General features: G+C 53.3%; 1 protein-coding gene across 3 annotated transcripts in view; it reads right to left on the bottom strand.

The window, feature by feature from the left end:
* Positions 1–12216, bottom strand: part of LOC133357429 (unconventional myosin-XVI-like) — a 38504-nt gene that overhangs the window by 16475 nt on the left and 9813 nt on the right. For 2 of the 3 annotated variants that reach the window (XM_061575375.1, XM_061575377.1), the window contains exons 2-6: positions 8693–8798; positions 5144–5240; positions 4594–4840; positions 2204–2439; positions 1528–1758 (exon numbers count right to left, since the gene is read on the bottom strand). In XM_061575375.1, the coding sequence (XP_061431359.1) occupies positions 1528–1758; positions 2204–2439; positions 4594–4840; positions 5144–5240; positions 8693–8798 (917 nt within the window). The remainder of the gene's footprint in view (positions 1–1527; positions 1759–2203; positions 2440–4593; positions 4841–5143; positions 5241–8692; positions 8799–12216) is intronic. The other variant, XM_061575376.1, reaches the window with a different exon arrangement.

A 12216-nucleotide genomic window follows, 5' to 3' on the forward strand; every position in this document is an offset into this window, starting at 1 on the left:
GTAGTTTATACTTTAGTTGTTTACGTGGTGGTTTTAGTTACTACAGCTACATACTATTAACACTCCTTCCCTTTATTAATGCTACCCCTATCCCCTCCCTTTGATGCTGCTAATCCTGCATAATGCACGGGTATAAGTAGTACTAATCACATACCTGAATTTCCCATATCCCCTCCCTTTGATGCTGCTAATCCTGCAAAATGCACGGGCATAAGTAGTACTAATCACATACCTGCATTTCCCATATCCCTTCCTTTTGATGCTGCTAATCCTGCATAATGCACGGGCATAAGTAGTACTAATCACATACCTGCATTTCCCATAAATATGCAAAATTCCTCTTGATATGCAAATTCTTTTGTCAAGGCGCCCTTTCCCCCCCTTCCAACCCAGCTTAAATATATGCTCCAAGCATGGTGCTGTTTCATTCAGACGCTGTCGCCTCGACAGACCTGGTTTTCACCTGAGGACGGCTGCTTGCATTGTGGCCGAAACGTCGTGAGAATTATTTTATTATGTTTTATTTTTATTATTTTATTACTTCCCTTCTACGTGACTTTACCGAAAGAACCAAGAAGAAGCTTCTAGCCTACTTGTTGGTATCAGTGCTCACAAACAAAAGACAAAGATGTCCCCCCAGTGTAGCCTTATCAAACTATTGGGGCAAGTGCTGTTCGTGAGTAGCACCTATGAAGGCCAGAACGGCACACGAGTGGGTGAGTGGCCAGCACCACGTTCGGCCTCCTATGTCTCCCCAGTGCCGATGTTTACACACCGCACCAGGTACTCATTTGAGGCCAAGTCAACCTAGGGGAGGCCCAGAACCGATTCAGTTAATCGTCACTGGTGTTGGCCATGAGCAGGAATCGAACTCGGGTCGTCGGGTTCGTAGCGCAGCATGCTAACTACAACACTACCAACCCTGTGTGTACAGATTTGTACACGCATGACTACATGAGTATTTGTGAGTGTACACGCACGACTACATGTGTGTGTACATGCACGACTACATGTGTGTGTGTGTACACGCACGACTACATGTGTGTGTGTGTACACGCGCGACTGTATACGTGTGTGTGAGTGTACAGACGCACACGTACGATCAACAATGCTGCTGGTGGGACAGGAAACGTCGCCTGAACCCTAATCAGAGTCCTGACCCTACTCCTAACCAGAGCTCTATCTAAACTATTAAACTAAAACTTTATTTTACCAGGTAAGGCCCACTGAGCTATGTAGCTTTTTTTCAGAAGCGACCTGGCCACCAATGGAAATGTATAGCAGCCACATAATTCGAAACGCGTGACGTCAATCCTAAATGTCGAGGGAAAAACTGTGACCACGGAGAGAGAGAGACATTCAAACTCCAAATATACAGCAGGCGTCAGGGTCGAGATCCTCCTGTATACCAGGCGAGGTCGTTAACATCTTGTCACTGCAGCGCCCTATCACTAAACATAGCCCTAACTCGAGTAATCACCCGAGTTCTATTCCTTGATCCCGGACCCCTGACACCTGGCCCCTGACCGTTCTCAGCAGGGCTCCTGGCTGGCTCCTCGGGGGCAGAGCCTCCGCTCACGGCCTCCGTCGATTGGCTGAGCCTGGTGCCGGGATCCCTCTTGGGCTTGGGGGGAGGGGCTTGTCTCCTTGGTGACGGGGACCCGCCCCCCTCCTCCGCCCGTCGCCGTGGTAACGGGGACCCACCTCCCTCCTCCGCACGTCGCCTTGGCATTGGAGATGCTGGGGTGGGCGTGGCCTCTGGGGAGGGGAGGGGAGGGTTCACGTGACCACACACACACGCACGTACAAAGGCAAAGGTCTCTCTATAGCCTACACAGCCTGTTGGGGCGAGTGCTGCTAGCACACACACACCGACCTACAGGCACACAACAACAACCACAACCTCTACTCACCACTCACTGATGACCACCAGAGTGCGTGGTGCCCACATGCACACACCATGACCCAACCCTAACCTTTACCATCACCCTGAACTTGGCACTGCCCTTATTCCTCGCTCTAGGCCCACCAATGACTCCAGCCTCATATCTACCCCTGCACCATAACCCTGACCCCTATTAGATCCCTAACTCTGACTATAACCCGAGCCCGATCCTTTCCCCAACCCGATGCCTTAAATGAGACTCAAACCCTAACAACCGCCCTCCCGGGCCTGGTCTCTGAAGGGGTTAATCCCTCTTACCACGCTCCTCCCTCTGACACCCTTGCATCATCATCATCGCCTCCTCCTCCTCCTCGTCCCCGTGTTGCCATGGAAACGGTTGCCGTGCAACCACGGTCCCCACTTCGCCATCGCCGCCATCCAACTCTGCACGTTGCCGCGGCAACGGTTGCCGGGCGACGACGGTCCCTGCGTCGTCGGGAAGGGGACCCCATGGGGGCGCCGGCTCTCTAGCGGGGGAGAGCGGAGACGACGCTCTGACGGACAGACGGCCGGGCAGACGGACAGACGGACAAAAGAATGAACGATTTAATGAAGGAGTTTACATACAGATGAATGGACAAACAAGTAAACTGAGAGATGGACACAGACAAACAGTTGGAAGGACAGGTGAATGGATGGATGAATTGTTGGGTGGATGGTTAACTAGACGGATGGACAGTGATGGAGTAAGCGAGCATTGAAGCAGGCGACAGTGCCAACGAGCAAGTGATATTATAGGCGAGTGAATGAGCGGGTGAGTGATGGAGTGAGTGATGTAGTGGGTGAGTGACTGATGGAGCGAGCGAGTGAGGGAAGGAATGACGGAGCGAGCGAGTGAGAGAGCAAGTGAGTGACAGGGTGAGCAAGTGACGGAGCAAGTGACGGACCGAGTGAGTGATGGAGTGAGTGAGTTATGGAGTGAGTTAGAGCGAGTGAGTAATGGATTGAGTGAAAGAGCAAGTGAGTGACAGAGCAGGTGAGTGACAGAGCAAGCGAGTAACGGAGCGAGTGACAGAGCAAGTGAGTGAGTGATGGAATGAGTGATGGAACGAGTGAGTGAAGGAGCAAGTGACAGAGTGAGTGAGTGATGGAGCGAGTGAGTGGTGGAGCGAATGACAGAGAAAGTGAGTGACAGAGCAAGCGAGTGATGGAGCAAGTGACAGAGAGCGAATGACGGAGCGAGCGAAGTGATTGACAGAGCGAGTAATGGAGTGAGTGAGTGATCGAGTGAGTGATGGAGCGAGTGAGGGAGCGAGTGAGTGAGTGATGGAGCAAGTGAGGGAGCGAGTGAGTGACAGAGCGAGTGAGTGACAGAGCGAGTGAGTAAGTGAGTAATGGAGCGAGCGAGAGATGGAGGGAGTGAAGGAGCGATTTAGTGACAGTGCGAGTGACAGAGTGAGAGCGAGCGAGTGACAGAGTGAGTGGAAGAATGAGTGAGTGACAGAGCGAGTGAAGGAGTGAATAAGTGACAGAGCGAGCGAGTGGCGGAGCGAGTGACAGAGTGAGAGCGAGCGAGTGACAGAGTGAGTGACAGAGCGAGCGAGTGGTGGAGTGAGTGAGTGAGTTAGTTACAAAATGAGTGAGTGACTGAGCACATGAGTGATGGAGTGAGTGACGGAGCGAGCGAGTGACAGAGCGAGTGACAGAGCGAGTGACAGAGCAAGCAAGTGACGAAGCGAGTGACAGAGCGAGTGAGTGACAGAACGAGCGAGTGACGGAGCGAGTAACGAATTGCATGATGGAGCGAGTGAGTGACGGAGTGAGTGAGTGACAGAGCGAGCGAGTAACGGAGTGAGTGACAAAGTGAGTGAGGGACCGAGTAAGTGATGGAGCAAGTGACGGAGTGAATAAGTGATGGATCGAGTGACGAAGTGAGGAACAGAGCGAGTAACGGAGCGAGTGAGTGACGGAGCGAGCGCCTGAGTAAGTGACTGAGCGAGTGACTGAGTGAGTGATGGAGTGAGTGACGGAGTGTGTGACTGACAGAGCGAGTGAGTTATGGAGCGAGTGACGGAGCGAATGACTGGGCGAGTGACTGAGCGAATGACTGAGAAAATGATGGAGCGAGTGACAGAGTGAGTGACTGACAGAGCGAGCGAGTGATGGAGCGATTCATTGAGTGAGCGTGTGACTGAGCGAGTGACGGAGCGAGTGACTGAGCGAGTGACTGAGTGAATGACTGAGGCGAATGACGGAGCGAGTGGCGGAGTGAGTGACTGACAGAGCGAGCAAGTGATGGAGCGAGTGACTGAGCGAGTGACTGATGAAGTGAGTGACTGATGGAGCGAGTGACTGGGCAAACGAGTGACCGAGCGAGTGACCTAGCGAGTGACTGAGTGAGTGCCGGAGCGAGTGACTGAGCGAGTGACGGAGCGAGTGACGGAGCGAGTGGCTGAGCGAGCGAGTAAGGGAGGGATCGAGCGACCGTGGGAGTGAGCAAGGGAGCGACGGAGTGAGTGACGAAGTCAGTGAGTGATGGAGCGTGCGGCAGAGCGAGTCACTGAGCGAGTGACTGAGCAAGTAACTGAGTGAGTGAGTGAGGGAGTGAGCGAGCGAGTGAGGGAGAGAGTAAGTGATAGAACGAGCAAGTGAGGGAGCGAGCGTGAGTGACGGAGCGAGTGAGTGAGGGGGCGAGCGGCGCATCTCACCGCTGCCGCGTCTCCTCCTCGCGGCGCCACCGCTGAAGCTTATCCCGCAGATAGGCGCGGTGCGTCTCGGAGCGCAGGCGGTCACTCTCACGCGCGATGTCTGAGGCGTTCTGGATGACGAGCGAGTCGTAGACACGCAGGCACGCGTCCTCCACGCCTGTCACAAACTCGCGTGTCACCACCGCCTCCTGCCGGTGCACACTCATTGTGCGGCAGCGGCGCCGCCAGTGCACAAACCGGCGCACCGCTGTCAGAACAAGGGGCGGAAGGGGAGAGCGAGCATGGGTGAGCATGCGTGAGAGTGTGTGAGTGAGCATGAGTGAGTAGGTGAGCATCCGTGAGAGTGAGTGAGCATTCGTAAGAGTGAGTGAGCGTGCGCGAGGGAGTGAACGAACATGCGTGAGCGAGTGAGCACAAGTGAGCGTGCCTGAGTGAGTGAGTTAGCGAGCGAGTGTGTGTGCGAGCGAGCGATCGTGCGTGCATGCATGAGTGAGCGTGTGTGAGTGAGTGTGCATGAGTGAGTGAGTGAGCGAGCGAGCGAGTGGTGTACCCTGCTGGCAGATGACGATCTTGCGTCTCAGCTGCAGGCAGAGTGCAGCGAGGTGGTCGCCCTGCCAGTACTTGAGCAGCACACGCGACACTCCCACCTGGAAGCAGAAACATCATCAGCAACATCATCAGCAGCAACATGAGCATCAGCTGCAACATTAGCAGCAACAGCAGCAGCAGCAACAACAACATCATGATTAACAGCAGCAACATCAACATAACAATAATTTACACGTGTAAAATGGCACATTTCTTCCATATACCCCAATGCGCCACCTGGTATGGATAGCCAGGAAGTAAACAGAAACTGCAGGGTGCACGGCTTTTCAACACAGCAACATCATCTTGCAACACCATCATCATCAGCAGCAGCACCACCACCAGCAGCAGCAGCAACAATGGTAGTGGTGGTGCATCGTGAACATCATCATCATCAGCAGCAGCAGCAACAACAGTGATAGTGGTGGTGCATCGTGATCATCATCATCAGCAACAATTGTAGTGGTGGTGCATCATAATCATCATCATCAGCAGCAGCAGCAGCAGAACAGTGGTAGTGGTGGTGCATCGTGATCATCATCAGCAAGCAGAAGCAACACTGGTAGTGGTGGTGTGTCTGGGTGTGTGTCTATGTGTGTGTCTTCTGCCCCGAATAGGAGACACACACTGTTCCGACATCGGTGCATCCACACAACATCATGGATGCATGCCGGGTCCAAGAAAGAACATCTGCTAGACTACGTAGTGACGGACCAACAGATGCGAGCCCATGTTCTTGACACCAGGACCTACTGTTTAAGGTGATCTGCCCTCTGACCATCGACTTGTCATCTGTAAGATGCGCCTGCCATTCTTCCACTCCGGTGGTGGGTGTACACCCAGGATCCCATTCTAACCTAAGGTGGCCTGGTCTCAGCTAGCTAATGGAAGTTGCAAGGGAGAATTTAATCATCGATTGCGGCTGGGGTTGGCATCGTCCCCCACTCCTCCTGATGTTGAGGGTAAATGGGCGAGGTTTAGGACTGTGACTCATGCAGCTGCAATGGCTGCTTTGGGTACGCGGTCCAGACCTCCCCAGACACCCTGGCTGACAGAGGAGGTGCTCAGGATGGTTGAGAAAAAGCGACAAGCCCACTCTAATAATCTACAGCATCCCACGTCAGAGAATGAGGAGGCTTACTGCAGCCTTCACTCGGAGGTTCGAAAAGCCGTGATGCACTGCCAGGATGGGTGGTCGTCGTGGGTTGCTGAGGAGATGGAGTCTGCCTCAATGGCCCGCGATCACAAATCCCTATTTAACTCCATCAAAAAAGTAACCTGCAGCGCCACACCTATTACCATCATTAGGGGAAAGAACGGTGGTCCAATCTCTGACCCCCAGGAACAGGTTTGCAGATTTGCTGAGCATTTCTGTGAGGTCCTGGGGCAGGGGGAATCCCTCAGTCTGGAAAACATAATGGGACAAAGTGGGAATGACCCTGCTGAGGCTGCGGTGACTCAAATTTTGGAGGAGGAAGTCACCCCCTGTGAGTGGCTGGCTGAGGTGCCATCCGTTGAGGAAGTACTGAAGGCAATCCAGAGTCTGAGACGAGGAAAGGCACCAGGCAGAGATGATCTCCCGAGCAACATGCTGAGCGAGGGTGGCGTTTGTGCGCAGGCTGCCCTACATGACATCAGAACAACAGTCTGGGCTACTGGATGGGTTCAGCAGGGTTGGAAGGATGCCCTGGTGGTCCCCCCCTTTAAGAAGGGGGACTGCACAGACTGTAACAACTACAGGGGCATCTCACTCCTCAGTGTGCTGGGAAAGGTCCTGGCAAGGATTATTCAACATCGCCTTGCTAGGCACATTGAGGAGAGGCTTGCGGAGCCCGAATGCGGTTTCAGGAAAGGGCGGTCCGGCACAGATGCCAGATTTTCTGTCCGTCTGCTACAGCAGAGGTGTAGAGAATTCCAACAAGACCTACATATCTGCTTTATTTACCTGGTCAAGGCCTATGATACCATCAGTAGACCTGGACTCTGGGTTGTTCTTTGTGCTTTCGGAGTCCCTGACCCTCTGCTCATACTCATTAAGGACCTTCATGATGGTGAGCAGGCCCGGGTAAAACTACGTGGCCGGGAGTCAGAGCCATTCCCTGTACACCTTGGGGTGCGACAGGGATGTCCTCTGGCTCCAACATTATTTAACATCTATTTCGACCACGTAGTTCTTGAAGCCTTCAGTAGCTGTACTAGAGGAATTTCCATCTGGTACAGATACAATGGGAGGCTGATCGATGCCCGGGTGCGGTCAAGGAATGGCTCCCTATTGGTCAACCACGTTATGTATGCCGACGACCTGGTAATTGCGGCTCACTCAGAGGAGGAGTTGGAGGCCCTGCTGCTGAAACTGGAGTGTACCATCAGCCCCACCAAAACGAAGCACATGCCTGGGTATTTTGTACCATCGGGCACTCCACCCCCACAACTCCCAATCGGTGATGGGGCAGTTGTGGAGAGAGTGGAGAGTTTCCTATACCTGGGCAGTGTGCTCATGACCGGCTCCGGTTTACCAGCAGAGGTCTCACTCTGAATCAGTCGAGTGGAATAATCTTTTCATCGGTTGCATAATGCTGTGTGGAAGCTACCTGGTCTGTCACTCTGCACGAAGCTTTGGGTCTTCTCGGCCACAGTCATTCCCTCCCTTCTCTACGCTTGCGAAACGTGGACCCCCTTAAATGGAACATCTCCGCCGGTTAGAAACATTTAGGCTAGCCTGCCTACGATCAATCCTGGGTTTAACCAGGCTGGATTGTGTGAGGAGCTCACAAATCCTCATGAGCTCCTCCGGCAGGCAAGGCTGCATTGGCTGTGTCATGTAGCCCGCATGCTAAAACAGCTTTTGTTCGGCCGGATCGAGGGGGCTAAACGGGCGCGGCACGGGCTAGAGAAGAGATGGAGTGATGTGGTACAGGAGGATGTAGAGCTGAGTGGACTTGCCGATGACTGGTATCAGCGGTGTCAAGATCGGCCTCTGTGGAGGAGGCTCGTGAAGGACACTACTGGGCAGTTGGAGGCAGTTGCCCTCCAACAACAACAGAGGGCGGAGGAATGACGCTTACAACAACGAGCAGAGCGCCGGGTGGCTAAAGCACAGCAAGTTGGGACAGTAGGGGGCACAGGTGGTGCATCAGCCAGTCATCTCAGTCATTTCAGTCAGTCGACCCGTGGCACCTGGGTCTGCCCCGTAACCTCTTGCCAGCAGACGTTCGACACATGTGACCTCAAGGTGCACATAGCCTGGCACAAGCGTCGTGGTGACGTCACCGCCACTTAGTGGCGAATGGCGGTTGTTGTTGTGTGTGTGTATCTGGGTGTGTCTGGGTGTGTGTCTGGGTGTGTATCTTGGTGTGAGAATGTCTAGGTGTGTGTCTGGGTGTGTGTCTGGGTGTGTGTCTGGTTGAGTTTCTGGCAGTGCGTCAGGGTGTGCGTCAGGGTGTGCATCAGGGTGTGCGTCAGGGTGTGCGTCAGGGTGTGCGTCAGGGTGTGCGTCAGTGTGCCCCCATACCTGCCAGCCCTGGAGCTTTGCCACCTGTAGCACTGCCTGGCACGCGTCAGCGTCTCGCTGCCCGGGTCTCCGTGCACTCCACACCAGTGCCGTCAGCTCGGCGTACCTGCTCGCACACACACAGACAAAGGTCCCTCACCGTGAAGCCTTCACCCGCCATCGGGGTAAGTGCCATTAGCGAGCAGAAACTGTGAAGGCCAGCACGGTGCACGAGGAGGTGGGTGGTCAGCACTACGCCCGGCCATCTTTGTCTCCCCAGTGGCGATGATTTATTCACATTCACAGCAGCGCACCAGGTACTCATTTAAAACTGCGTGCTGTGCTAGTAACTATTTGGCACGTTTTTGTTTACGTGATAAACCTTACTAAATTGGCCGTGTCAGGTGGTGGCGGGTTAAGCGACACATTCATATATACGCGATCTAACCCAAAAAAACTCCATTACGGGTTGAACTAAACTATTTTATGTTACCAGGTGAGGCACACTGAGATTTTTAGAAGCGACCTGGCTATCAAGTGGCTTATCACGTAGACATTTTGAGCAGCAGCCAAATACTGTAAATGCATGATTCTAAATGTGGAAGGAAAAACCGGAGGACCCATAGAAAAATCCACGCGACCACTGAGAAAACACGCAAACTCCAAATATCAGCAGGCATCGTCAGGGTCGGGATCGAACCCACGACTTCCTGTATACCAGGCGAGGTTGTTAACATCTTCCAGCCACAGCGGCGCCCTTTAAGGTTGAGTCGTCTAGAATAAGAACCTCACTGGAAACCCACGCATCACGCCTCCTGGGTATGACGTTCGTCCTCTAAGACACTGGTGGTGGTGGCGCACCCATCAACCGCATCAGAACATCAGCAGGTCGATGCGCACATCTCATCTCTTTATAAATGGTCGTTGTGTGTGGTTTGTTGTCCTTCCCCCTTGCTTCCGGTGAGTGCAGTTGGCTACATACGTTGCCGAAAGGATTTCAATGTACATACACACATACTCCTTCATACGTGGAAAATAAAAGACATAAGCCAGTCGTGCAATTGTGGCCATGCAACACAAATGAGTAACCAAGTAGCAAACCCATAGAGATACATAGAGATTCATAGAGATACATACAGATACACAGAGACACATACAATCTTATAGCGACTCATAGAGATACACAGACACATACAATCCCATAGCGACTCGTAGAGATACACAGAGACCTATAGAATAACATAGAGACACATACAATCCCATAGCCACTCATAGAGATACACAAAGACCCATAGAGGTACAGAGGCACACAGATAAATACAATCCCATCATGACTCACATACAGAGACCCATTGAAATACAGAGACACATAGAGACAAATATAATCCAATCCCGACTCACTGAGATACAGAGACACATAGAGATACAGAAAGACACACAGAAATGTACAGTATTAAAAACAAACCACTGTGGTGCGTTTGTGGCCAAGCAATCCAATCATCTCTGGACTGCAGAATGAACACACTGTGGTCTCTGCTCCTTCACTCTATATATGCATGTTGAAAACATATTTTGCACTGTACTTAGCCAATAGCTACAACAGCAGCAGCTACAGCAGCTACAGAAGCAGCAGCTGCAGCAGCTACAGCAGTCGACCTCGGCATGGAGCCCCTGAAGCTGACTGTGGTGGTATGCAGGAAGTGCGTGGATGAGGTCAGCCTGACGGAGGGCCGGGACCGGCTCAGGGCATTGGCCACCGACGTTGCCCGTGGACCGGGGGAGGTATACGAATCTCGGCTCGCCGGAGGTCACGAAGCGCGGCGTCGCCGACTGCTGTGCTGCTGCCGAACAACGGCAGGCCTCAAAATGGGAGGTCCCGAGACGCCGAGTGGCCAGTGACAAACGGCGCCTCACAAATAAATGTAAATTATTATTGGTAGATGTGTAGTAACGTTGATGGTATCATTATGCTGTTAGTGTGGTGACTGAGTTGAGTCATTATGGTGGATGGCGCCACCTGCTGGTGATGCACGTCGCTCTCTATCAGCAGACATGGGTTGCCATGGAAGCGGAACATGGGGGATGGTTCTGGTGAGGGTTGAAGGTGAACAGGTGCGGACGTGCTGCCCGGTGTGAACCGGAGAGGGCACGTGACCGGCACGGGGTAGCAAGGGGACCCGAAGGGGGACCCGAGGGGTATCTGATACGAGCCGGGAGCCTTCTGGCAAAATCTAGAAGGGGGCGGGGCCGAGGGCGGGGCGAGGCCGCGCTGAACGGGATAAAGGGGAAGCCCCGACAGTGATCGGGGCTCGTATGTGAAATTAACCCTGGGTACTACGTCTTCACTCGGCATCGTGGGTCAGGCAGCACGTAGGCTGACTGACCCGTTCGTGTTGCCTGCGACTCCAGTGCGTGCCTCCGTGAAGAACACTACAGCTGTATTAGCGCACAGGCAAGAGCGCGTGCACACGCACGCACATGCGTGCAAACGGACGCACACGCATGCACACGCACATGCAGGCATGCACACGCACATGCAGGCATACACACACGTACGCGCACACACACCATGACACCCAAATACAAATAATACCAATACCCGCCATTCACCACTAAGTGACGGTAACGTCGCCACAGCATGTGCCAGGCCAGGTGCACTTTGAGGCCACGTGAAGTATCGTAGGCTCGCTCTCAGAGGTCTCGAGACAGACCCAGCAAGTGCTATGGATTGGCTGACTGATATAACTGGTAGATGCACCAGCTGTACCACTACTGTGCCAACTTGCTGTATTTTAGCCGCCCGGCACTCCACTCGTTGCTGTGATAATCGCCCCTCTGCCCTCCATTGTTGCTGGAAGGCGACTGCCTCCAACTGTCCAGTAGCGCCCTTCATGAGCCTTCTCTTAACACCGCTAATACCAGTCGTCGGCAAGTCCACTTAGTTCCACATCCTCTCGTACCGCATCAGTCCATCTCTTCTCCAGCCCATGTCGTGCCCGTTAAGGGTCATCTCCACCTTGCCGCATGATGTCCTCTGCAAACCTGCAGACCTACTCCTGGGGGTCAGATATCGGATTACTATTTTTTCCCTTAAGGATGGTGATAGGTGAGGTGCTGCAAGTTCTTTTTTTATAGAATTAAATAGTAATTTGTGATTGCAGGATACTGAGGCAGATTCCATCTCAGCAGCCCACGCCCACTACTCATCCTTGCAGCACCGCACGGCTCTCCGAATGTCCGAGCGAAGGCTGCGGTAAGCCTCCTCATTCTCCGATGTTGGGTGTTGTAGACGATGGGAGTAGGCCTGTCGTTTTCTGTCAACCAGCCAGAACACCTCCTTCAGCCAGGGTCTCTGGGGAGGTCTGGACCACATACCCAATGCAGCCATTGCTGCTGCATGAGTGACAGTTCTGAACCTCACCCATTTCCTCTCAGCATCAGAAGGAGGGGGGCATGATGCTAACCTCAGCTGCAAGCGATGTTGAAATTCCTGCGAGCAACTATCCTCAGATAGCTGAGCCCAGGCCACTGTGGGCTTGAATGGG

Source organism: Lethenteron reissneri, chromosome 58 (assembly GCF_015708825.2).
Source record: "Lethenteron reissneri isolate LAM-NWPU_2019-01 chromosome 58, ASM1570882v1, whole genome shotgun sequence".
In the NCBI taxonomy this organism is placed as follows: Eukaryota; Metazoa; Chordata; class Hyperoartia; order Petromyzontiformes; family Petromyzontidae; genus Lethenteron; species Lethenteron reissneri.